We start from the raw sequence: 27,536 nt of genomic DNA, 5'->3' as shown, positions 1-27,536 counted from the left end.
ACAGCTCAATGTCCCAGTCCCACAGTTCACTATCCCAGTCCCACAGCTCACTATCCCAGTCCCACAGTTCACTATCCCAGTCCCACAGCTCAATGTCCCAGTCCCACAGCTCACTATCCCAGTCCCACAGTTCATTATCCCAGTCCCACAGCTCACTATCCCAGTCCCACAGCTCAATGTCCCAGTCCCACAGCTCACTATCCCAGTTCCACAGTTCACTATCCCAGTCCCACAGTTCACTATCCCAGTCCCACAGCTCAATGTCCCAGTCCCACAGCTCACTATCCCAGTCCCACAGTTCACTATCCCAGTTCCACAGCTCACTATCCCAGTCCCACAGCTCAATGTCCCAGTCCCACAGCTCAATGTCCCAGTCCCACAGCTCAATGTCCCAGTCCCACAGCTCACTATCCCAGTCCCACAGCTCAATGTCCCAGTCCCACAGTTCACTATCCCAGTCCCACAGCTCACTATCCTAGGTCAACAGCTCAATGTCCCAGTCCCACAGCTCACTATCCCAGTCCCACAGCTCAATGTCCCAGTCCCACAGTTCAATGTCCCAGTCCCACAGCTCACTATCCCAGTCCCACAGCTCACTATCCCAGTCCCACAGCTCAATGTCCCAGTCCCACAGTTCACTATCCCAGTCCCACAGCTCAATATCCCAGTCCCACAGTTCACTATCCCAGTCCCACAGCTCACTATCCCAGTCCCACAGCTCAATGTCCCAGTCCCACAGTTCACTATCCCAGTCCCACAGCTCACTATCCCAGTCCCAGAGATCAATGTCCCAGTCCCACAGTTCACGATCCCAGTCCCACAGCTCAATATCCCAGTTCCACAGCTCACTATCCCAGTCCCACAGTTCACTATCCCAGTCCCACAGCTCAATATCCCAGTTCCACAGCTCACTATCCCAGTCCCACAGCTCACTATCCCAGTCCCACAGTTCACTATCCCAGTCCCACAGCTCAATATCCCAGTTCCACAGCTCACTATCCCAGTCCCACAGCTCACTATCCCAGTTCCACAGTTCACTATCCCAGTCCCACAGCTCAATATCCCAGTCCCACAGTTCACTATCCCAGTTCCACAGCTCACTATCCCAGTTCCACAGCTCACTATCCCAGTCCCACAGCTCACTATCCCAGTCCCACAGCTCAATGTCCCAGTCCCACAGTTCACTATCCCAGTCCCACAGCTCACTATCCCAGTCCCACAGCTCACTATCCCAGCTCCACAGCTCACTATCCCAGTTCCACAGCTCACTATCCCAGTCCCACAGCTCACTATCCCAGTCCCACAGCTCAATGTCCCAGTCCCACAGCTCAATGTCCCAGTCCCAGAGCTCAATGTCCCAGTCCCACAGCTCACTATCCCAGTCCCACAGCTCACTATCCCAGTTCCACAGCTCACTATCCCAGTTCCACAGCTCACTATCCCAGTTCCACAGCTCACAGCCTTGGCCTATTGGAAGTTTCTATGCTGTAATAATGTAATGTCTCTGCATCTCCTCCATTCTAGCCTTGCTCTCCAAGCTTATATAATGTAGGTGATGGGTGACTGCTTTATGTTCCATTTCAAAATTATACAAGACCTGTGTAAGTTACAACCCATTGTAAACCATATATGTAAAATAAAATAAAGTTGCACATTCCATAAGACATAAACATTAAGACACCTTCTTCTTCCCTAGTCCTTTTCAGCTGCAGCATATTGTATATAGGAGTTAGAGTTCTGTGTTTTATATAGGAGTTCTGTGTTCTGTGTTTTATATAGGAGTTCTGTGTTCTTTGTTTTATATAGGAGTTCTGTGTTCTGTGTTTTATATAGGAGTTCTGTGTTCTGTGTTTTATATAGGAGTTCTGTGTTCAGTGTTTTATATAGGAGTTCTGTGTTCTGTGTTTTATATATGAGTTATGCGTTCTGTGTTTTATATAGGAGTTCTGTGTTTTATATAGGAGTTCTGTGTTCTGTGTTTTATATATGAGTTATGCGTTCTGTGTTTTATATAGGAGTTCTGTGTTCTGTGTTTTATATAGGAGTTCTGTGTTCTGTGTTTTATATATGAGTTATGCGTTCTGTGTTTTATATAGGAGTTCTGTGTTCTGTGTTTTATATAGGAGTTCTGTGTTCTGTGTTTTATATATGAGTTATGCGTTCTGTGTTTTATATAGGAGTTCTGTGTTCTGTGTTTTATATAGGAGTTCTGTGTTCTGTGTTTTATATAGGAGTTCTGTGTTCTGTGTTTTATATATGAGTTATGCGTTCTGTGTTTTATATAGGAGTTCTGCGTTCTGTGAGTTCTGTGTTTTATATAGGAGTTCTGTGTTCTGTGAGTTCTGTGTTTTATATAGGAGCTCTGTGAGTTCTGTGTTTTATATAGGAATTCTGCGTTCTGTGAGTTCTGTGTTTTATATAGGAGTTCTGTGTTTTATATAGGAGTTCTGTGTTCTGTGTTCTGAGTTCTGTGTTTTATATAGGAGTTCTGTGTTCTGTGAGTTCTGTGTTTTCCTGGCAGCAGAAGTGTTTTGACTGAGAGAGAGGCCACTTTGAAATGGTTTCTTTCCCAAGGTCCGCTGGGAATGAACTTTAACCCTGAAATCTGGACACGGCGTCTGATCCCTTTTGGCTGCAGGCTCACACAAGCCGACACACACACACACACACACACACACACACACACACACACACACACACACACACACACACACACACACACACACACACACACACACACACACACACACACACACACACACACAGCAGAGCCATGTGGAACAAATTTAAGAGTCTGAACATAAAGCACATGAAGGAACCCTCCTAGTCATCTCTCTCTGGCTGAAGCTGACCCAAAAAGCAGAGTAAAACACACACACACACACACACACACACACACACACACACACACACACACACACACACACACACACACACACACACACAGACACACACACTCTCACTCTCTTTTTAGTTCTTGTATGCCCCATTCTCTGTCTTGGTACTCTGTCCAGAACTACTTGTCAGTGCTGTGAAAGTGGGGTATTTTCTCTCTCTTCTTGATAATGACAGGGCATAAAGATAAAGTGTGTTTTCTCCCATCTCAGTTTACAGCATGCTTCTCAGGGTTTGTCTATGCTGTGTGCTTAGGGTCGTTGTCCTGTTGGAAGGTGAACCAGTCTTAGGTCCTGAGCGCTGTGGAGCAGGTTTTCATCAAGGATCTCTCTGTACTTTGCTCCGTTCATCTTTCCCTTGAGCTTGACTTGTCTCCCAGTCCCTGCCATTAAAAAACATCCCAACAACATGATCCTGCCACCACCATGCTTCACCGTAGGGATGGTGCCATGTTTCCTCCAGACAGGACACTTGGCATTCAGGCCAAAGAGTTCAATCTTGGTTTCATCAGACCAGAGAATCTTGTTTCTCATGGTCTGAGAGTCCTTTAGGTGCCTTTTGGCAAACTCCAAGCGGGCTGTCATGTGCCTTTTACTGAGGACTGGCTTCCGTCTGGCCACTCTAGCATAAAGGCCTGATTGGTGGAGTGCTGCAGACATGGTTGTCCTTCTGGAAGGTTCTCCCATCTCCACAGAGGAACTCTAATGCTCTGTCAGAGTGACCATCGGGTTCTTGGTCACCTCCCTGACTGTAGCGGCTGTCAGAAGAGAGAGTAGACCAAGGTGCAGTGGAGTTAGTGTTCATCATGATTTTAATTTAATAAAGAACACTACAAAAAACAAAACGAGAAAACTGACAGCCAAACAGTCCTGTCAGGTGCAAAACACTCAACAGAAACAATTACCCACAAAACCCAAAGGAAAAACATGCTCCTTATGTGTGACTCCCAATCAGCAACAACGAACTTCAGCTGTGCCTGATTGGGAGCCACACACGGCCCAAAACAAAGAAATACAAAAAACCTAGAAAACGAACATAGAACGCCCACCCAATGTAACACCCTGGCCTAACCAAAATAAAGAACAAAAAACCCCTCTCTATGGCCAGGGCGTTACACTGACCAAGGCCTTTCTCCCCCGATTACTCAGTTTGGCCGGGCGGCCAGCTCTAGGAAGAGTCTTGGTGGTTCCAAACTTCTTCCATTTAAGAATGATAGAGGCCACTGTGTTCTTTGGGACCTTCAGTGCTGCAGAATGGTTTTGGTACCTTACCCAGATCTGTGTCTCGACACAATCGTGTGTCCGAGCTCTACGGACAACTCCTTCGACCTAATGGCTTGATTTTTGCTTTGACATGCACTGTCAACTGGGTTCCCAAGGACTCCAGAGTGGCGCAGTTGTCTAAGGCACTGCAAAGAGGCACCACTACAGTCCTTGGTTTGAATCCAGGCTGTTTCACATCCGGCTTTGATTGGGAGTCCCATAGGGCGGCACACAATTTGCACAGCGTCGTCCGGGTTTGGCTGGGGTAGGCCGTCATTGTAAGTAAGAATTTGCCTAGTTAAATAAAGGTTTTTTTAAAAACTGTGGGACCTTATAAAGACAGGTGTGTGTCTTTCTAAAGCATGTCCAATCAATTGAATTCACCACAGGTGGACTCCAATCAAGTCTTTATTTAACTAGGCAAGTCAGTTAATTAAGAAGAAATTCTTAATTTCAATGACAGCCTAGGAACAGTGGGTTAACTGCCTTGTTCAGGGGCAGAACAACAGATTTTTACCTTGTCAGCTCGGGGATTCAATCTTGCAACCTTTCAGTTACTAGTATAAACGCCACAACCACTAGGCTACCTGCCTTATTGTGTGTAGATTGATGAGCAAAATAAATATTTAATCCATTTTGGAATGAGGCTGTAACGTAACAAAATGTGGAAAATTGTAAGGGGTCAGAATAATTTCAGAATGTTTAGTTTGGACTGTTTAGTACCAGAAATAAGGGGTTAAAAACCTGTTTTAAAAGTAATACATATATAAATATATATTTGATAATATCTGTAGTGAATGAGTTTGTGTGGGCTAATAGTCCTGTCCTGCTAAGCATTCAAAATGTAATGAGTACTTTTGGGTGTAAGGGAAAATGTATGGAGAAAAAAGTACATTATTTTCTTTCAGAATGTAGTGAAGTAAAAGTAAAAGTTGTGAAAAATATAAATAGTAAAGTAAAGATACCCCCAAAACAACTTAAGTTGTGATTTAAAATGTTTTTTACAGAAATACTTAGGCCAGGCAGTGCAGCGCCAGGGTTAGCGTTAGGCCAGGCAGTGCAGCGCTAGGGTTAGGCCAGACCAGGGTTAGGGTTAGGCCAGGCCAGGGTAGGGCATACTGTGTGTATCTAGTGTAAACAGGATCTGTCTGGCAGCCTCCCAAATAGCACCCTATTCCCTATATTCTCCCAGATGGCACCCTATTCCCTATATTCTCGCAGATAGCACCCTATTCCCTATATTCTCGCAGATAGCACCCTATTCCCTATATTCTCCCAGATAGCACCCTATTCCCTATATTCTCCAAGATAGCACCCTGTTCCCTATATTCTACCAAATATTACACTATTCCCTATATGGTGCACTGGTCAAAGGTAGTAAAGGGAAAAGGGTGCCATTTGAGACGCTGGCTCAACAGAGTTATTTCCTGCCTCTCCTCCGCTGTAGCATGATCTACCACTGTGTGGCATGTGGAATGGGAGCGGTCGCCACAGCAACGGAAAGCCTTGCCCACCACCGGAGCGAGAGAGAGAGAGCAGAAAAGGGGGGAGGGAAGGAGAGAGGGGAATGTTAACCCAGAGAGACCTAGCACAGATAGACATACGTACATACTGGCACGCACACATACATACACACACAGCAAGTGATTGAGATTACAATGGAGACAGTGTGCAGGCAGGCAGGTAGGCAGGCAGGCAAGGATGCAGGCAGGCAGGTAGGCAGGCAGGCAGGGATTCAGTTAGGCAAGTAGGCAGGCAGTTAGGCAGGCACGCAAGGACTTACTGATAAGGAGCCGCATTACCAGTATTATAGTTAGCCCCACAACCAGAGTCAATAGGATTAACATGGATAGTCTTCAGTTCTACCTCAGGAGCTAATAGAATTAGACAACAGACATACAGCTGGAAAAACAGTCACATACAGTACCTTGTGGAAAGAGAAAAACAGTCATGTACAGTGCCTTGTGGAAATAGAAAAACAGATGGGCTACACCTTAGTGCTGTGCTGTGATGAGATAGTGGCAGACCACATTTGTGATGTAACATGCTGTCTACAACATGCTGTCTACAACATGCTGTCTACAACATGCTGTCGTAGGCAAAATCAAAAGCAAATGGTGGTCATCAGTGAGTACGGTTATATACCCAGAATAATATGATGATTGTGAATAGCCAGATTAATATAATAGTTACATTTAAATGTTTACATGCGTTTCAAGAACTACAATTTTCCTACTAATCCTGTTTACATCCTGACACATCTGATATCAGGCCACCTGATGAGACTTTGATGAATGCTGAAAATCGGCACTCGGAATAAACATTCTACCACAGCGACGATGATATTTGTGTGAAGCCTAAAACTATTTCTAAGACAAATACTTTCAGTTTTTCCGAACTCACTTCACTTGCGCAAAAGAATGAAACTCGTGCTGCTCATGCTAGCACATGTGCAGATCAAATACACTGCTGTAACTCTGATTAAGGAATTTCCATGTTGTAATAATTTGAAAGATTGCTCAGAAAAAAAGGTGTTTTATTCAGCGTATGCTTACTTTGATTATGATCTTACGCTGATTAAGATAAGCAGAGTAAGTTGTTTACATGACTAATGCCATACTTGGCCTTCTGCCATAATTTGTTTTTTATCGAATTGTTAGTGTGCATGTAAACATACTAATTTCTGAAAAGCACACTGACCCCAGAGATCCAGAGAGAGATGTGGATGACAGCTGTTTTACTGAGCTGAACTGGAGAGTCTGTGATGAGATGAGCTGAGCTGAGTCGCCAGCTTCAAATAAATTCCAGTCAAAATCCTAGCGCATAGAATTTAAAAGGTATTATCGGATATTATTCATCCTAATCAGACAGGTTTTTTACATGGCAATACATTGGAGATAATATAAGACAAGTACTGGAAACGATAGAACACTATGAAAAATCTGTGAAACCAGGCCTGCTATTCATAGCTGACTTTGAAAAGGCTATTGATTAAGTATGACTGGAATTTATATATAAATGCCTGGAATATTTCAATTTTGGAGAATCTCTTATAAAATCGGTTAAAGTTATATATAGTAACCCATGGTGTAAAATAGTAAATAATGGCTACATCTCAGAAAGTTTTAAATTGTCAAGAGGAGTAAAACAAGGTTGTCCACTATCAGCATATCTATTTACTATGGCCTTCAAAACGTTAGCTATTAAAATCAAATCCAACAATAATATCAAAGGGTTAGAAATCCAGGGTTTAAAAACAAAAGTGTCATTGTATGCTAATGATTCATGTTTTCTTTTAAATTCACAATTTGAATCCCTCCACAGCTTCATAGAGGATCTAGATACATTTTCTAACCTCTCTAGAAAATACAACTTTTGCATTACCGTGTAGTTTACCAATTAAATGGTCTGACGGGGATGTGGACACACTCGGTATACATATCCAGAAAGAACTAAATCATCTCACTACAATACAAGTTAATAGAAAATTTGCAAAATAGATAAGATATTGCTGCCATGGAAAGGAAAATACCTGTCTATTTGTGGAAATATCACCTTGATTAACTCTTGGGTCATATCCCAGTTTACCTATTTACTTATGGTCTTGCCTACACTCAGCAACCTGTTTTTTTAATTATATGAGCAAAAATATTTCCTTTTTTTTAATGGCAAGCCAAACGAAATTAAACAGGCTTATTTATATAATCAATATGAGTTCGGAGAGCACAAAATATTAAAGCATTAGACCTCTCACTAAAGGCGTCCATCATACAAAAGTTACACATATACCCAAACTGGTTCTCTAGCAGATTAGAGAGAGAAGCTCTCATGTTCAAGAACAGCCTTTTTCCCTTTATTCAGATTACAACTTCTCACTTTCGGTTATTTGATAATGAAATCATCTCTAAAATATAGCTATTTTTAAAACAAGCCATAGAAAGTTGGTTGCAGTTTCAGTTTAATCCACCAGAAAAGGCAGAACAAATAATACAACAAATATTTTGTTTTTATTCTCAAGTATAGTAATTGATTTCTAAAACATACTCTTTGATAAATAACAAAAAGGTATAATCTTTGTAAATTATATCCTAAATAGGTCTAGCGGAGTTATGTCACACATGCAGCTAACTAAAATAGATGGCAATGTCTGCTCTACCCAAAATTACAACCAACAAATTGCAGCTAATTGCAGCACAATACAAATAGTCTGGGTAACCATTTGATTAGCTGTTCAGGAGTCTTATGGCTTGGTGGTAGAAGCTGTTAAGAAGCCTTTTGGACCTAGACTTGGTGCTCCGGTACAGCTTGCTGTGCGGTAGCAGAGAGAACAGTCAATAACTATTGGTGACTGGAGTCTTTGCCAATTTTTAGGGCCTTCCTCTGACACCACCTGGTATAGAGGTCCTGGATGGTTTTCAGACACCTTGACATTTGTTACTTTACAGGTTTATTCTAAAATTGATTATTTAAAAAAGAATGGGAGAAACTCCCCAAATACAGGTGTTCCAAGCTTGTAGATTCATACCCAAGAAAATTTGAGGCTGTAATCGCTGCCAAAGGTTCTTCAACAAAGAACTGAGTAAAAGGTATGCATACTTATGTAAATGTACTATTTCGGTATTTAATTTTTTATTCATTTGCAAAAATTTCGAAAAACCTGTTATTGCTTTGTCATTATGTGGTATTGTGTGTAATTTGATGAGGGGGGGACTATTTAATCAATTTTAGAACAAGGCTGTAACATAAAAAATGTGGGAAAAGTCAAGCGGTCTGAATACTCTGTGTATATGTACAGATTTACAAGAAAAATATATGGGCGAGCGTCTGTGATGAGCTGGAGCATAACTGGAGCGTCTGTGATGAGCTGAACTGAGCAGCCAGCCTCAAATAACTGGAGCGTCTGTGATGAGCTGAGCTGAGCTCAGCAGCCAGCCTCAAGTAACTGGAGCGTCTGTGATGAGCTGAGCTGAGCAGCCAGCCTCAAGTAACTGGAACGTCTGTGTGAAGATGAACTGAGCACAGCAGCCAGCCTCGAATAACTGGAGCGCATGTGATGAGCTGAGCTGAGCTGAACAGCCAGCATCAGGTAACTGGTGTCTGTGATGAGCTGATCTGAAGTCAGCAGCCAGCCTCAAGTAACTGGAGCGATTGTGATGAGCTGATCTGACCTGAGCTGCCATTCTCAAATAACTGCAGCGTCTGTGATGAGCTGATCTGAGCTGAGCAGCCAGCCTCAAGTAACTGGGAGATGAACTGAGCTCAGCAGCCAGACTCAAATAACTGGAGTGTCTGTGATGAGCTGATCTGAGCTGAGCTGCCAGTCTCAACTAACTGGAGTGTCTGTGATCATCCTCTCTTTCTAAATATCTTTCTCAATGTCCTCTCTTTCTCAATATCTCTGTCTCTCTATCCTCTCTTTCTAAATATCTCTTTCTCTCTATCCTCTCTTTCTAAATATCTGTGTCTCTTAATCTATTTCTTTCTGTAAAACTTTCTCTAAGTAAGTTATGCAGACAACAAGCTTTTGCAGTCTCACTGTAGAGTTGGATGTTTCTGGATGTTTTCCCCCCTCCCACACACACAATCCCCCCACCCCACACAAAATCCCCCCCTCACACACACACAATCCCCAGTCCCACACACACAATCCCCCCCTCACACACACAATCCCCCCCTCCCACACACACAATCCCCCCAAACAAACAATCCTCTCCCTCCCCACACACAATCCCCCCAACACACACAATCCCCCCAACACACAAACAATCCACCCCTCCCACACACAATCCCCCTCCCCACACAATCCCCCCTCCCCACACAATCCCCCCTCCCACACACACAATTCGCCCTCCCACACACACAATCCCCCCTCCCACACAAACAATCCACCCCTCCCACACACAATCCCCCCTCCCACACACACAATCCCCCCTCCCACACATAATCCCCCCTCCCACACACAATCCCCCCTCCCACACACACAATCCCCCCTCCCACACACACAATCCCCCCTCCCACACACAATCCCCCCTCCCACACACACAATCCCCCCTCCCACACACAATCCCCCCTCCCACACACAATCCCCCCTCCCACACACACAATCCCCCTTCCCACACACACAATCCCCCCTCCCACACACACAATCCACCCCTCCCACACACAATCCCCCCTCCCACACACACAATCCCCCCTCCCACACACAATACCCCCTCCCACACACACAATCTTCCCTCCCACACACACAATCCCCCCTCCCACACACAATCCCCCCTCCCACACACAATCCCCCCCTCCCACACACAATCCCCCCTCCCACACACAATCCCCCCTCCCACACACAATCCCCCCTCCCACACACACAATCCCCCCCCACACACATAATCCCCCCCTCCCACACACACACAAACCCCCCCTCCCCACACACAATCCCCCCTCCCACAAACACAATCCCCCCCACACACAAACCCCCCCCCCCCACACACAATCCCCCCTCCCACAAACACAATTCCCCCCCACACACATAATCCCCCTCACACACACAATCCCCCCCTCCCACACACACACAATCCCCCTCCCACAAACACAATCCCCCCACACACATAATCCCCCTCACACACACAATCCCCCCCCACACACAAACCGTGACCTGTATACTCTCGTTGGTTGGCCCTCGCTACATATTCGTCGCCAGACCCACTGGCTCCAGGTCATCTATAAGTCTTTGCTAGATAAAGCTCCGCCTTATCTCAGCTCACTGGTCACCATAACAGCACCCACCCGTAGCACGCGCTCCAGCAGGTATATCTCACTGGTCATCCCCAAAGCCAACACCTCCTTTGGCCGCCTTTCCTTCCAGTTCTCTGCTGCCAATGACTGGAACGAATTGCAAAAATCGCTGAAGTTGGAGACTCATATCTCCCTCACTAACTTTAAACATCAGCTATCTGAGCAGCTTACCGATCGCAGCTCATCTGTAAATAGCCCATCCAACTACCAACTACCTACCTCATACTCATTTTTATTGACATTTTTTGCTCATTTGCACACCAGTATTTCTACTTGCACATCTATCTCTCCAGTGTTAATTTGCTAAATTGTAATTACTTCGCTACTATTGGCCTATTTATTGCCTTACCTCCTTACTCCGTTTGCACACACTGTATATAGATTATTCTATTGTGTTATTGACTGTATGTTTGTTTATCCCATGTGTAACTCTGTGTTGTTGTTTTTTGTCGCACTGCTTTGCTTTATCTTGGCCAGGTCGCTGTTGTAAATGAGAACTTGTTCTCAACTGGCCTGCCTGGTTAAATAAAGGTGAAATCATAAAATTTAAAAAAAAAAAAACTCCCCTCACACACAACCCCACCCCACACACACAACCCCACCCCACACACACAACCCCACCCCACACACACACAACCCCACCCCACACACACACAACCCCACCCCACACACACACAACCCCACCCCACCCCACACACAACCCCCCCACGCACACACAACCCCACCCCACGCACACACAACCCCACCCCACCCCACACAACCCCCCCACGCACACACAACCCCCCCACGCACACACAACCCCCCCACGCACACACAACCCCCCCACGCACACACAACCCCCACGCACACACAACCCCCACACGCACACACAACCCCCCCATCCCACACACACAACCCCCACGCACACACAACCCCCCCACGCACACACAACCCCCCCCCACACACACAACCCCCCCACGCACACACAACCCCCCCACACACACACACAACCCCACCCCACACACACACAACCCCCCCACGCACACACAACCCCCCCACGCACACACAACCCCCCCATCCCACACACACAACCCCCCCACACATACACAACCCCCCCATCCCACACACACAACCCCCCCACACACACACAACCCCCCCATCCCACACACACAACCCCCCCACACACACACAACCCCCCCATCCCACACACACAACCCCCCCACGCACACACAACCCCCCCATCCCACACACACAACCCCCCCACGCACACACAACCCCCCCCACACACACAACCCCCCCATCCCACACACACAACACCCCCCCACACACACAACCCCCCCACACACAACCCCCCCACACACACACAACCCTCCCCATCGCACACACAACCCCCCCACGCACACATACAACCCCCCCACACATACACCCCCCCCACACACACAACCCCCCCATCCCACACACACAACCCCCCCACGCACACACAACCCCCCCACGCACACACAACCCCCCCACACACACAACCCCCCCACGCACACACAACCCCCCCATCCCACACACACACCCCCCCCCACGCACACACAACCCCCCCACACACACAACCCCCCCACGCACACACAACCCCCCATCCCACAAACACAACCCCTCCACACACACACAACCCTCCCATGCACACACAACCCCCACATCCCACACACACAACCCCCCACACACAACCCCCCATCCCACAAACACAACCCCTCCACACACACAATTCCCCCCTCCCCACACACACAACCCCCCCAACCTCCCCACACGCACATTCCCCCCCCCCCCCCAACACACACGTCAAGGTATAGCTACATCCAAATATCAACAGACTGTGTGCGTTAACATCAACACAATGCTGAGACCTATGAGCCCGTTAACCCCAGCCATTGGGCGGCATTTAGCCTAATGGTTAGAGCGTTGGGCCCCTTAGCAAGGCAGTTAACCCACTGTTCCACAGGCACCAAAGACGTGGATGTCGATTAAGGCATTCCCCTGCACCTCTCATTGTCATTTAGGACAGTTGCTCGCTTAATTTAGCCTCTTCTCTCCCATCAATAACGCTCTGCTGGACTATTCACAGAACCAATGAATAATCAGTGAACTGATCACAGGTCTTTTTGAGGTGTATAGGCTAGCTTATGATTCTGGCTTCTTATTCATTATTTCCCTACAGTGAATTCAGGGAGTAGCCCAGACCAGTCAATCCAACACCTTAGCCATTTACGACAATGTTGCTATGTGTTTACGACAATGTTGCTATGTGGTTACGACAATGTTGCTATGTGGTTACGACAATGTTGCTATGTGTTTACGACAATGTTGCTATGTGTTTACGAAAATGTTGCTATGTGTTTACGACAATGTTGCTATGTGTTTACGAAAATGTTGCTATGTGGTTACGACAATGTTGCTATGTGTTTACGAAAATGTTGCTATGTGGTTACGACAATGTTGCTATGTGTTTACGACAATGTTGCTATGTGGTTACGACAATGTTGCTATGTGTTTACGAAAATGTTGCTATGTGGTTACGACAATGTTGCTATGTGGTTACGACAATGTTGCTATGTGTTTACGAAAATGTTGCTATGTGGAACAACTTTTTGTTGTACATGTGCGTTCTGTGTATAGATGTATGCATGTGTATTTGTGTGCATTTCTGTGTGTGTGTGTGTGTGTGTGTGTGTGTGTGTGTGTGTGTGTGTGTGTGTGTGTGTGTGTGTTTGGAGAAGGAGGTGTTTCTGTACCCTTGAGTTCCATGCATACAGGGACCTTTGAAATGTTTGCATCCTTTTTGTGTGTGTGTTTTCTTGTGCACACTAGTGTCTGTTAGCGTGTATTTGTTGGTGTGTATCTCTATGTAAATCCTTGTGTCTCCTCCTCTCTCTGTAGTTTCTGAAGGCGTGATCCAAAATGGGGCCTGCGTCAGGAGCCATTGTCTGTTTCCTGTCATCCGATCCCTACCCATTAGCCCTGTGGGCAGAAGGACCACTGCGATAAGGTCAGTGTCACGGCTGTCGAAAGGAGGAGCGGACCAAAGTGCAGCGTGTGTGTTGTTCCACATTTCATTTATACTGTGAAACTATGCAATACATCTAAATAAACTAGAATATCAAAAAAAATAAAAATGTGACGCAGAGGAGAAACATACACTACTCAAAAACAATCTCCCACAAACCCAGGTGGGACAAACACCAACTTAAATGACCTCCAATTAGAGACAACGATGACCAGCTGCCTCTAATTGGAGATCATCCCAAACAAAGCCCAACATAGAAATACAAAACTAGAACAACCCAACATAGAAAATCTAACCTAGAAAAAAAACTGTCACGCCCTGACCTACTCTACCATAGAAAATAACAGCTTTCTATGGTCAGGACGTGACAGTCAGTGAGCCTGTCAATCAAATGTTGGGTTATGATGTATGGCTGCAGCTGGAGTACACACACACTCACCCCCCCACCTTCCCAAAAGTATTTTTCCACCGTTTACCATTTACATAATCACACATTAATTTGTTTATTATTATTATACTCCAACTGAAACCACCACACAAAGGTATTTGGTATTTTATTTGGTTTAGTACAGTACTACATGTTGAGTTCAGTCTTGCCTATGGGCCCTGGTCAAAAGTAGTGCACTATATAGGGAATATGGTGCTATTTGTAAGTCTTATCACAACCAGGTGTGTTTCTACAGCCATCACACTGGTTTAGTCCTGTGACGAGCCTGGTGATTCAGAGAAGCTTTAGGAACAGGCCTGGACATGCTTATCCATCATGGGAGCATGAGAGCATGAAAGGACACACACACACACACACACACACACACACACACACACACACACACACACACACACACACACACACACACACACACACACACACACACACACACACACACACACACACACACACACACACACACACAGAGGCATGCTCATACACACGGAGGCACACACATCCACACATGGATGCACACACACACGCACACCATGTCATGAATTAAACATCCCCACTGGCAGGGCAGCAGCTCATATAAGGTATGCATGGAATATTTCATCATTTAGAAGATGGTATGTCCTTCCTATGAGATATTAATGCTGCCAGACTGTCCTGCTAAAGGAAAATGAGGTCCAGTCCGAGCGAGGGGTGTGCTGTGGTGTGAACGGACAGATGGAGTACTTTGATTTATTTATGGCGCGATGCTCTGATCAGCTTTTATGGTATATCAAATGTACTATTGTAATGACACAGTAACTATACAGAAATACACTATAGATACTTTTGTATGTGGACACCCCTTCAAATAAGTGGGTCCGGCTACTTCAGCCATACCCGTTGCTGACAGGTGTATACAATTGAGCATGCAGACATGCCATGTCAATAGACTAACATTGGCAGTACAATGGCCTTACTGAGCTCAGTGACTTTCAACGTGACACAGTCATAGGATGCCACCTTTCCAAAAAGTCAGTACGTCAAATTTCTGCCCTCCTAGAGCTGCCCCGGTCAACTGTAAGTGCTGTTATTGTGAAATGGAAATATCTAGGAGCAAAATTTGTCTGTCCTCAGTTGCAACATTCACTACCGAGTTCCAAAGTGCCTCTGGAAGCCACGTCAGCACAATAACTGTGCGTCAGGAGCTTCATGAAATGGGTTTCCATGGTCAAGCAGCTGCACACAAGCCTAAGATCACCATGTCCAATGCCAAGTGTCGGCTGGAGTGGCGTAATGCTCGCCGCCATTGGACTTTGGAGCAGTGGAAACTCGTTGTCTGGAGTGATGATTCATGCTTCACCATCTGGCAGTCTGACGGACAAATCTGGGTTCAGTCTATGCCAAGAGAACGCTACCTGTCCCAATGCATAGTGGCAACTGTAAAGTTTGGTGGAGGAGGAATAATGGTCTGGGGCTGTTTTTCATAGTTCAGGCTAGGCCCCTTAGTTCCAGTTTTGGGAAATCTTTACACTACAGCATACAATGACATTCTAGACGATTCTGTGCTTCCAACTTTGTGGCAACAGCTTGTGGAAGGACCTTTCCTGTTTCAGCATGCCAATGCCCCCATGCACAAAGAGAAATGGTTTGTTGAGATCGGGGTGGAAGAACTTGACTGGCCTGTACAGAGCCCTGACCTCAAAACCATCTGTCACATCTACTCCTGCTCCTCCCATTTTTCGTTAGGGCAAATGAAGTCTAACATTTTTAAGTGGAAAATACGAACTTTAGAAGCCTTTTTAACCCTGAATACACAACAAGTTAGGATTTTCCTCTGCGATTTCCCCAGCAGGAAAATGATCTGCAACAACAGAGTGATCAAATTAAGATAGTATACCTGTATACCTCCTGGACCGGACGCTAGTCTATCGCAGGGCCTTACCCCCAATCTACAGTATCTCTTCAATGTTTCTGAGTGCCAAGCAGAGACGCATTGGGTCCAATTTGTACAGTCTTTGGTATGACTCGGCCCGGGATTGAACTCCCAACCTTCCAATCTCAGTGCAGACACTCTAACCAAGAATGTAGTCTGTTTACATTAAGAGTAACTATAGCCTTCCTATCTCTCCTGTGTGTCTTTCTCCAGGTCAGCTCTGGGGGACTACCTGACCCCCTGTGACTACCCCTCCCACCCTCCCAGCGACGACCTCCAGGAGGACCACAACTACAGCAATGCCAAATCCCCCAGCATGCCCTGCTCTTCCCAGGGGCCCTCCGTGTCTGACGAAGACGATGACATCATTGCAGTGGAGGTGGGAGTCCACCGAGGGGTCAAATCCGAACCAAAAGAAGTCCCACTGGACTCTGCCTCTGTCCCCTTCCTATCCCAGCATGCCCGGCGACGGGGACTGCCCTGGACCAAAAACCGCCTGCGGGCCCTGGGTGATACGCTGCCGCTGAAGAAGCGCCGGTCTGCAGCATTGGCGGAGAAGCCGCCGTTGGAGAGCGATGATGAGGAGATGAAGGAGGCGGCTGGGTCGTTGCTCCACCTGGCGGGTGTCAGGGCGTGCCTCAACAACATCACTAACCGAGCCAAGGCTGCTCAGAAAGAGAAGGAGCAGAAAGAGGCCCTCAGAAACTAACTAATGCCAGGCCATAGAGAGGCCTACACATCAGGCCTGTATACCTGGCCTACACACCTGGCCAGTACACCTGGCCAGCACACCTGGCCAGCACACCTGGCCTACACGCCTGGCCAGATCACCTGGCAAGTACACCTGGCCAGTACACCTGGCCTACACACATATCGCCATGGCCTAGAAAGTAATCGCTGAGACACGCCACAAAGACCAATGGCTAAAAGCAGCGGGTTGGCGTGGTGTGTTGCAAGGTGTGTTAGCAATCACCTGCGGGGTGTTGACAAATGGTGGAGACTCAACATGTAGAAGCATCGTGAAATGAACAGAAAAGTACGGCAGATATTCTGGTCAGAGGAGATAGGACGGACACCAGCTGCTTCTAACCATTGGTGGTGTGTTGTGTCTCTGACGCCTGATTCCCACTATGGAGCCAAACTAAAGCCTATACTGTGCTGGCTCTGAACATTTATTTTCAGATTGTCCTTCCCAGCATGGTTCCAGCAGCAACTATGGTGGATGAGGGTAACCAGGCCAGGAAGCCCCAGTACATCTCGGCTTGGCTCAGCTCAACTTTGGCTTCAATAGTGTGAAAAGGGTATATGGCCAGGCCTGAGCACCGAGGCCTTCAGTAGGACTACACGCCAGGTCTACACAGTGACCTATCAACCACCAACAGGCCAGGAGATAGAACTCTATTCAAGCATTAGTCTCAATAGACATTACTTCATCTATCTATCTCTCTCTATCTCTCTCTAGCTCTCTTTCTCTCCTCCAGGGGCATTAGGAGAATCCTACTTATTTGTGGCAATATCAAAAATCTCTGTTTTCCTATACGTTTCCTATACGTTTCCTATATGTTTCAACTCTAACTCTGATGGGTAATTGATTCTCATGTGTCTCTGTTGATATTTTTATGTTGTGTAAAGGGGATGTAAGCCATAGAAAAATATGTTTTGTCACTAATTATGGAAAAACATAGTAGAAAATGTAATGGTTGAGGAGAATAGCTGAGCGTTTTGTGTAATCTGTAAGTGTTTCGTCTGTGAATCTGTAGCAATTGTCCACTAATGAAAGCAAGGAAGTTGAGCCAATAATACTTCCAGTTTTAAAACTGTTCAAACTTGCTGCTCACACATCCTACGCCCATGAGCACAAAATGTAAGACTGTGCCAAAGACAAGCGACCAGGTTGCCTGATGTAGCCAATCTGCTTACAAAGACAAATATAAAGGCATTGCAACATCATATATGGTCGTGTATGGCTCAGTTGGTAGAGCATGGCTGTTGCACCACCAGGGTTGTGGATTCAATTCCCGTGGCCACCCGCATAAATTGTATTCACGCACGACTGTAAGTCGCTTTGGATAAAAGCATCTGCTCAATGGCAATTATTATAATATTTTTACATCAGAAGATCTTCAGAGAAGAGACAGGAGAATACCGTAAATGTCTAAACAATTGTGAAAATCATGCATGCACTTAATTGACATTCATTACAGCAATTTCTATTAACAATAGTAAAGACATCATGGAGAACGGGGCACGATTCCTTTAAGAGCACTTTTTAATATTTAAGGATAATTAGAACTTTACTGTTACAATGTTTTTGTTGTCATGGTGATGACTTAGTGCCGGGTCAGAGGCAATATATCTCCTCCATCTTGTGCTTGTTGCTCATCTGCATCTTAAATGGCACCCTATTCTCTTTATAGTGCACTAATTTGTCCAGAGCTTCATGGGCTCTGGCCAAAAGTAGTGCACTATACAGGGAATAGGGTGCCATTTCAGACACAGTTTCACTTAGACTATGTCCCTCAAACTCTTCCAGTATTTCTCTTCCATTAAAAAGTGAATGTCAGTTTAAATATACCCCATGTTACGACACCTGCCTATCATTTAACAGACTCACAAAACTATTTACATAAATTGTGGATTCGTTGTCGTTTTATTTCTGTTTGAAATGTTTCCCATTCTTCCTCTACCTACTCTCATAAAAGTATAAGCAATTTGTCCAGTCTGGACAACTGTAAAAAGGTTAGAAAATATTTTATTTTTCCTTTCTTAATTGAAGCAATTTGACCTGCAGGACTTTCTCAGTTATATTGCATGGGTGCTTGTAAATAAGATACAAAAGTCAATCTTTTTTTATTCAAAGATCATGTAATATAAACAATGTATTTAGCATGAAGCATGACTTATTTTCATATAAACTTAGATCCTACAAGAGAAAACAAAGTTTTTGCAGACAACTCTTATACCCTCGATTTTGTTTAATTTAATTTCAACATTTTTTTTTTGTAAATTGATATTGTATTTCTTCAGATGAACAGGTTTATAAAGACAAATCTTCTTCAGGGAGAAATGTTATGGGGAAATCACTCTGCAATCTACTCCGGGCTTTAGGGATAACAGACCTGGGTTTAAATACTATTTGAAAGCTTTCAAATACTTTGAATGACCTTGAGTGCCAGATGGGCAGGGTTTGTACTTTTGGGACTTTTCTATTAGTTCCATTGAGGCAAGCTCTATCAAGCACAGCCCAAGTATTTTAAATTATGTCAAATACTGTAGCGTTTAAACCCATGTCTGTTAGGTATAAGGCTAGATTGAAAAGCCTCTAGTATGGTTTTCAGTCTTCTTCCTCTTAAAAGATAAATATGTCAATGTTCTAGTGTTTTTCAGAAGTTATCAATAGTGTGTGTGTGTGAGTGTTTGTGTGTGTCCAACAACCGTACAACCTTTAACATTGTGCCTGTTCTCAAGGCTTTGTGTTCCAATGTCTTTGATTGACATGATTTCATATTGAGCAGCACATATTTCTTTATTTATCACAATATTTTGTCATTTTGTGACTATATTCCTATTGGGTCCTAGTTCTCTTGGCAGAAACCTCAGTGTAAACTGACGGAGTATAAGGAACTGTTTGACATGGAGTTTAGAATTCCTCAGAATGTTCAGAACAAGTTCCACTGTTCTAATTGGCTCCCTAGCCTACACCAGATTAGCATAGGCAAACCTTTTGTTCAAAGTTATGACAGATACAATATATTAATGTATGACTCAATAGAGCCTGTTTTTGTGGATGATTTACTTTGGAAAAATGACAGTATAAAGGAAAAGTATTATATAATGAGCGATGTTTAAACCCTGCCAATTGTTTAGGTTTTGAGTGATTCAGTACATTTAGCCCACTGCTGTAGAAGATTAGTGTAAGCTATAATGAGAATACATTAAAGCCTTAGTCAGTTCATGCTCTGGTATGTTCATATATACATGCATACATTTAAATGTTACATTTTACCTTTATTCGACTAGGCAAGTCAGTTAAGAACAAATTCTTATTTACAATGACGGCCTACCGGGGAACAGTGGGTTAACTGCCTTGTTCAGGGGCAGAACAACAGATTTTTACCTTGTCAGCTCGGGGATTCGAACTAACAACCTTTCGATTACTGACCCAAAGCTCTAACCACTAAGCTACCTGCCGCCCAATACTGTAAATACATACATACATACATACATACTGTACATACATACATGCATTTATTTTTATTTTATTTCACCTTTATTTAACCAGGTAGGCAAGTTGAGAACAAGTTCTCATTTACAATTACGACCTGGCCAAGATAAAGCAAAGCAGTTCGACAACATACAACAACACAGAGTTACACATGGAGTAAAACAACATACAATCAATGATGCAGTAGAAAAAAATAAGACTATATACGATGTGAGCAAATGATGTGAGATAAGGGAGGTAAAGGCAAAAAAATGCCATGGTGGCAAAGTAAATAAAGTATAGCAAGAAAAACACTGGAATGGTAGATTTGTAGTTTGAAGAAAGTTCAAAGTTAAAATATAAATAATATGGTGCAAAGGAGCAAAATAAATAAAATAAATAAATACAGTAGGGGAAGAGGTAGTAGTTTGGGCTAAATTATAGATGGGCTATGTACAGGTGCAGTGATCTGTGAGCTGCTCTGACAGCTGGTGCTTAAAGCTAGTGAGGGAGATAAGTGTTTCCAGTTTCAGAGATTTTTGTAGTTCGTTCCAGTCATTGGCAGCAGAGAACTGGAAGGAGAGACGACCAAAGGAGGAGTTGGCTTTAGGGGTGACCAGAGAGATATACCTTCTGGAGCGCGTGCTACAGGTGGGTGCTGCTATGGTGACCAGTGAGCGGAGATAAGGGGGGACTTTACCTAGCAGGGTCTTGTAGATGACCTGGAGCCAATGTGTTTGGCGACGATTATGAAGCGAAGGCCAGCCAACGAGAGCGTACAGGTCGCAGTGGTGGGTAGTATATGGGGCTTTGGTGACAAAACGGATGGCACTGTGATAGACTGCATCCAGCTTGTTGAGTAGGGTATTGGAGGCTATTTTGTAAATGACATCGCCGAAGTCGAGGATTGGTAGGATGGTCAGTTTTACGAGGGTATGTTTGGCAGCATGAGTGAAGGATGCTTTGTTGCGAAATAGGAAGCCAATTCTAGATTTCACTTTGGATTGGGGATGATTGATGTGAGTCTGGAAGGAGAGTTTACAGTCTAACCAGACACCTAGGTATTTGTAGTTGTCCACAAATTCTAAGTTAGAACCGTCCAGAGAAGTTATGCTGGACGGGCGGGCAGGTGCAGGCAGCGATCGGTTGAAGAGCATGCATTTAGTTTTACTTGTGTTTAGGAGCAGTTGGAGACCACGGAAGGAGAGTTGAATGGCATTGAAGCTCGTCTGGAGGGTTGTTAACACAGTGTCCAAAGAAGGGCCAGAAGTATACAGAATGGTGTCGTCTGCGTAGAGGTGGATCAGAGATTCACCAGCAGCAAGAGCGACATCATTTATGTATGCAGAGAAAAGAGTTGGCCCAAGAATTGAACCCTGTGGTACCCCCATAGAGACTGCCAGAGGTCCAGACAGTAGGCCCTCCGATTTGACACACTGAACTCTGTCAGAGAAGTAGTTGGTGAACCAGGCGACGCAATCGTTTGAGAAACCAAGGCTACTGAGTCTGCCGATGAGGATGTGGTGATTAACAGAGTCAAAAGCTTTGGCCAGGTCAATGAATACGGCAGCACAGTATTGTTTCTTATCGATGGCGGTTACGATGTTGTTTAGGACCTTGAGCGTGGCTGAGGTGCACCCATGACCAGCTCTGAAACCAGATTGCATAGCGGAGAGGGTGCGGTGGGATTCGAAATAGTCGGTAATCTGTTTGTTGACTTGGCTTTCGAAGACCTTAGAAAGGCAGGGTAGGATGGATATAGGTCGGTAGCAATTTGGGTCAAGAGTGTCACCTCCTTTGAAGAGGGGGATGACAGCAGCTGCTTTCCAATCTATGGGAATCTCAGACGACACGAAAGAGAGGTTGAACAGGCTAGTAATAGGGGTTGCAATAATTTCAGCAGATCATTTTAGAAAGAAAGGGTCCAGATTGTCAAGCCCAGCTGATTTGTAGGGGTCCAGATTTTGCAGCTCTTTCAGAACATCAGCTGAATGGATTTGGGAGAAGGAGAAATGGGGGAGGCTTGGGCGAGTAGCTGTGGGGGGTGCAGTGCTGTTGAATGCAGTAGGGGTAGTACATACTGTACATACTGTACATACATACATACATACATACATACATACATATATACATGAATACATACATACATGAATACATGCATACTGTACATACATACATGCATACTGTACATACATACATACATACATACATACATACTTACATACATACATACATACATACATACATACATACTTGCATACATACATACATACTTGCATACATACATACATACATACATACATACATACATACATACATACATACATACATACATACATACATACATACATGCATGCATGCATACATACATACATACATTGGGGTGAGAAAATTAATATGTTTATGGTACATCCAGCAGAGGTAATAGTGTTTGGACTGAGGTTATGTGCAGAGTAGAGTCAGAGTAGAGTCAGAGAGGTCCAGATTGTCAAAGTAGAGTCAGAAAGAGTCAGAGAGAGTCCGAGTAGAGCCAGAGTTGGTTACAGTAGTGGTTTAGAGCAGGGTTTCCCAAACTCGGTCCTGGGGTCCACCTGGGTGCACGTTTTATTTTTGCCGTAGCACTACCCAGCTGATTCAAATAAATACAGCTTGATGATGAGTTGGTTATTTGAATCAGCTGTGTAGTGCTAGGACAAAAAAGCAAAACGTGCACCCAGGGCCACAGGACCGAGTTTGGGAAACCCTGGTTTAAAGGAAAGGCAGAGAGTGACTACAGTAGTGGTTTAAAGGAAATGCAGAGAGTGACTACAGTAGTGGTTTAAAGGAAAGGCAGAGAGTGACTACAGTAGTGGTTTAGAGGAATGACAGAAAGTGACTGTGACAACTAGACAGGGAGACAGACAAGCAAATGTTCTGAGTTCCAGTGAGTTCCATTGTCATAGTATTCTATCAGCTGTGATAGAGAACAATGATATTCTATACAATTCAATGTGCTTCTATCAATGTTTACATGAAGAAGAAAGAGCTACCTGGTCGTGTCTGAAATGGTTCTATATTCCCAATATATAGTGCACTTCTTTTGATGAGAGCCCTGGTCAAAAGTAGTGCACTATATAGGGAATCAGGTGCCATTTCAGACACACACTTACTGTCCCTGTATACCTCGCTGCCATCTCCACTTCCTGTCCTGACTGTGTTGGAGTGTTCTTGCGTTACAGGTCAAACCCTCTGTGTTATGGTGACTAATGTGTTGTAGAGTCTGCCCTGGCATGTCAAGGACAATGTGTTGCTTTAGTAACCACCTTCACATCCAGTGACTCACACAGTGTCTGCGCGCCCCAAATTGCACCCTATTCCCTATATACACTGAGTATACCAAATATTAGGAACACCTTCCTGATATTGACTTGCACCCCCCCTTCCCCTCAGAACAGCCTCAATCCGTCGGGGCATTGGACTCTACAAGGTGTTGAAAGCGTTCCACAGGGATGCTGGCCCATGTTGACTCCAATGCTTCCCACAGTTGTGTGGAGTTGGCTGGATGTCCTTTGGGGGATGGACCATTCTTGATAACCATACCCCGTTCAAAGGCACTTAAATATTTTGTCTCATCCATTCACCCTCTGAACGGCACACACATACACAATCCATGCCTCAATTGTCTCAAGGCTCAACAATCCTTCTTTAACCTGTCTCCTACCCGTCATCTACACTGATTGAAGTGGATTTAACAAGTGACATCAATAAGGGATCATAGCTTTCACCTGGATTCACCTGGTCAGTCTATATCATCGAGAGAGCAGGTGTTCTTAATGTTTTGTGCACACAGTGTAGTGGACTACTTTTGACCAGGGCCCATAGGGCTCAGGTGCAATTTGGGACGCATCCAGTGACATGCAGGGAAGGAAGGTGAACTCATGGCCCTATAATGTTCTGCTTTACAAATACAACGATACCTGGAACTAGGACTGACTAACTGAATGACATGGAAAATATGAGAAGAAAAGGCTTCACTGCCTGAAAAGCACTCGAATTAGAAACAAATGTTTTAACTAAAAACCTGCCAAACTTAATCATGCTCAATATAAGGTGTGCCTCCCAAATGACAACCTATTCCATATCTAGCGCACTATGTTTGTCAAAAGTGCCGTTGGGGTGCCATTTTGGACTCACGCAAGGCCTGCCATTTTCATTTTCTCTGACAATACGTTACAATACTGCCATGTTGGTGACTATTTGAGAAGTGTCAGAATGCCATCAGATAGAGATGTCAAATGTCAAATTATTTATCTATGAGATGACAATGTAATACAGAGTATCTACACCCGGCTGTTTGATTGATTTTCAAATGAATGTTCGATTCTTTCCTTTTTGTGCAATAATATTGCCAAAAAGTATTTCCTCCATTCATTCATCCATTCATTCATTCATGTAAATATCATATTGTCCAATAACTGTGGCAAAAAAAAGTATCAATGTTATTTTTTTCCTTTCCATTTTTCTAAAACCTACAATAATGTTTGTGATGTAATGTCTTCCAGTTGCAATAAATGAAAAATACAAGTTGCAAAAGATGACCTGAACTCGACTCTTGTGCGCGAAAGAAACCATGTATTAAGCATGTAATAAACATGTATTAAGCATGTTATAACCATGTTATTGATCTCAACCCTAATCAGCCCACACGTTACAGAAGTGCATGAAAAAAAGTTGACTATGACTGTGATATGTGTTTGTCCCACCTAGCTACCTTAATAAGATGAATGCACAAACTGTAAGTCGCTCTGGATGAATGACTAAAATGTCAACAGAAATGCAAACGCTTGAAAGCTCAGTTGACTGAACTCACCTTTGAACTCTTCACATACTAAGTAAATTGATCAATAGGTTATTCAGGCCAGTGCCTGTCATTGGCTCACACAGAGTGTTTCCTGGTAGTCTTAAACAAATCTACTGTGAAACAAAAGTATACACCTCACACACATGGTTATGGACTTAAAGAAAGAAGACACCTGTACCACTTCAGATATAGATTTAAAATGCATTCAATTTTGAGTTTGCATATTAATATTACACTCTCTATACATCACAGAAGTCTGAAATATAACAAAACCGTTTGACATAGAAACACCGGATTTTTGGCAGGTTTTAAAAAAAAATGTTTATTAATGATGAAATTAAGAAGAATATGAATAACATTCCACCCCTTGAGGCCACTAGGTAATTTGCCTGCAGGAAAGGCTACATACAAGCCACTGCCTCCCAGCACAGCATAGCTCAGATACGGCTCAACATAGCTCAGCACAGCACAGATCATGAAAGCTATGATTCCTAATTGATGTCACTTGTTAAATCCACTTCAATCAGTGTAGATGAAGGGAAGGAGACAGGTTAAAGCAGGATTTTTAAGCCTTGAGACAATTGAGACATGGATTGTTTATGTGTGCCATTTAGAGGGTGAATGATCAAGACAAAAGATTGAAGTGCCGTTGCTGCTGGGTTTTTCCCACTCAACAGTTTCCTGTGTGTATGAAGAATGGTCCACCACCCAAAGAACATCCAGCCAACTTGACACAACTGTGGGAAGCATTGGAGTCAACATGGTCCGGCATACCTGTGGAACACTTTCGACATCTTGTAGAGTCCATGCCCCGACAAAATTTAGACTGGGGGTTGCAACTCAATATTAGGAAGGTGTTCCTAATGTTTGGTATAGTCAGTTTATGTACAGTATATGAAAAGATGAAACGGATTAAATAAATGTATACATGGTAGCCTACACAGCAACAACTGAAGAGTTGAATTCTACAACGCTATATCCACCAATATTTCACATTTGTGCTTTTAACACCAGAAATGATTGCTTATGGCCTCCTTCATGTGTGTGTCAAATATTACTGTTCTCAGATTTTTTATTCATACATTTTAGATGTGTATGAAGATGTTTTTTTTGCAAAATGCTATATAGGAATTTTTGGGCTGGAATGGAATGTTTGTATCCTATATATTTTACTGTGATATGTGGTTGTCGCTCTGGATAATGACTAAAATGGAAAATGGAAATGTTTTACACACAGATATCCTATTACTGTATTGAATTATTATTAGTAAAAAATATATATATTGATGTCACAAATGTATCATTTGTACATTTCTTTATAACATGTTTTGTTATTTGTTACATTTGACTGTGTAAAGCCAAGCAGTACTACTTATTTCTCTGTAGCTCAGTTGGTAGAGCATGGTGTTTGCAACACCAGGGTTGTGGGTTCGATTCCCACAGGGGGCTAGCACAGGGAAAAAAAAATAAAATATGTATGAAATGTATGCATTCACTACTGTAAGTTGCTCTGGATAAGAGTGTCTGCTAAATGACTAAAATGTAAATATATAGCATTTTGCAAACAAAAAACATGATTATTTGTCTCTCTGAAATGAAACCATCAAATTATAGATTCTAAACAAATACATGTCTGTCATTGAACAACCCCGTGCCATGAATACATAGCGAAAAAACACACCAAGCTAATTTACCAACATTTCTGAAAATGGAAATAATGTTTTGGAATGAAACTGTTCAAATGTAGGAAAGAAGAATGTGTGGAGTGTGTTAACTTGACTGATGTGGGGGTGAGTTCTGTGTCCTATGGTCCAGATCATCCATACCCACTGAATGTCCATTGAGCCAGGTTTCCATGGAGACAATAGGAAGTAGCAATAAGGTTCTTTGTCATCCTGCATTCCTTCCATGGCTTTATGCTTTCAGGGAATTTTCCCCCTAGAAGAGGAAGGGTATTGTTAACATAGTCTGTACGACACCACAGACAAAGCTTGCCTGAAGTGTACATCATTGAGCTATTTTGACCAAAATTGCACATCTTATATGATCAAATCAAATCAAATGTTATTTGTCACATGCGCCGGATACAACAGGTGTAGACCTTACAGTGAAATGCTTACTTACAAGCTCTTAACCAACAATGCAGTTTGAAGAAAAATTCCAC

At 43.9% G+C, this 27,536-nt stretch overlaps 1 protein-coding gene across 1 annotated transcript in view; it reads left to right on the top strand.

Moving 5' to 3' along the window:
- LOC115158350 (forkhead box protein N3) overlaps window positions 1-20,279 on the top strand; it is an 88,710-nt gene extending 68,431 nt beyond the window's left edge. The window contains exons 5-6 of the mRNA XM_029707226.1: window positions 13,845-13,953; window positions 16,542-20,279. Of these exons, the coding sequence (XP_029563086.1) occupies window positions 13,845-13,953; window positions 16,542-17,037 (605 nt within the window). The 3' untranslated portion in view covers window positions 17,038-20,279. The remainder of the gene's footprint in view (window positions 1-13,844; window positions 13,954-16,541) is intronic.
- Window positions 20,280-27,536: the final 7,257 nt, after the last annotated feature.

This window comes from Salmo trutta, chromosome 1 (genome assembly GCF_901001165.1).
Source record: "Salmo trutta chromosome 1, fSalTru1.1, whole genome shotgun sequence".
NCBI classification, from domain to species: Eukaryota; Metazoa; Chordata; class Actinopteri; order Salmoniformes; family Salmonidae; genus Salmo; species Salmo trutta.
This window is presented reverse-complemented; position numbering and strand designations above follow the sequence as displayed.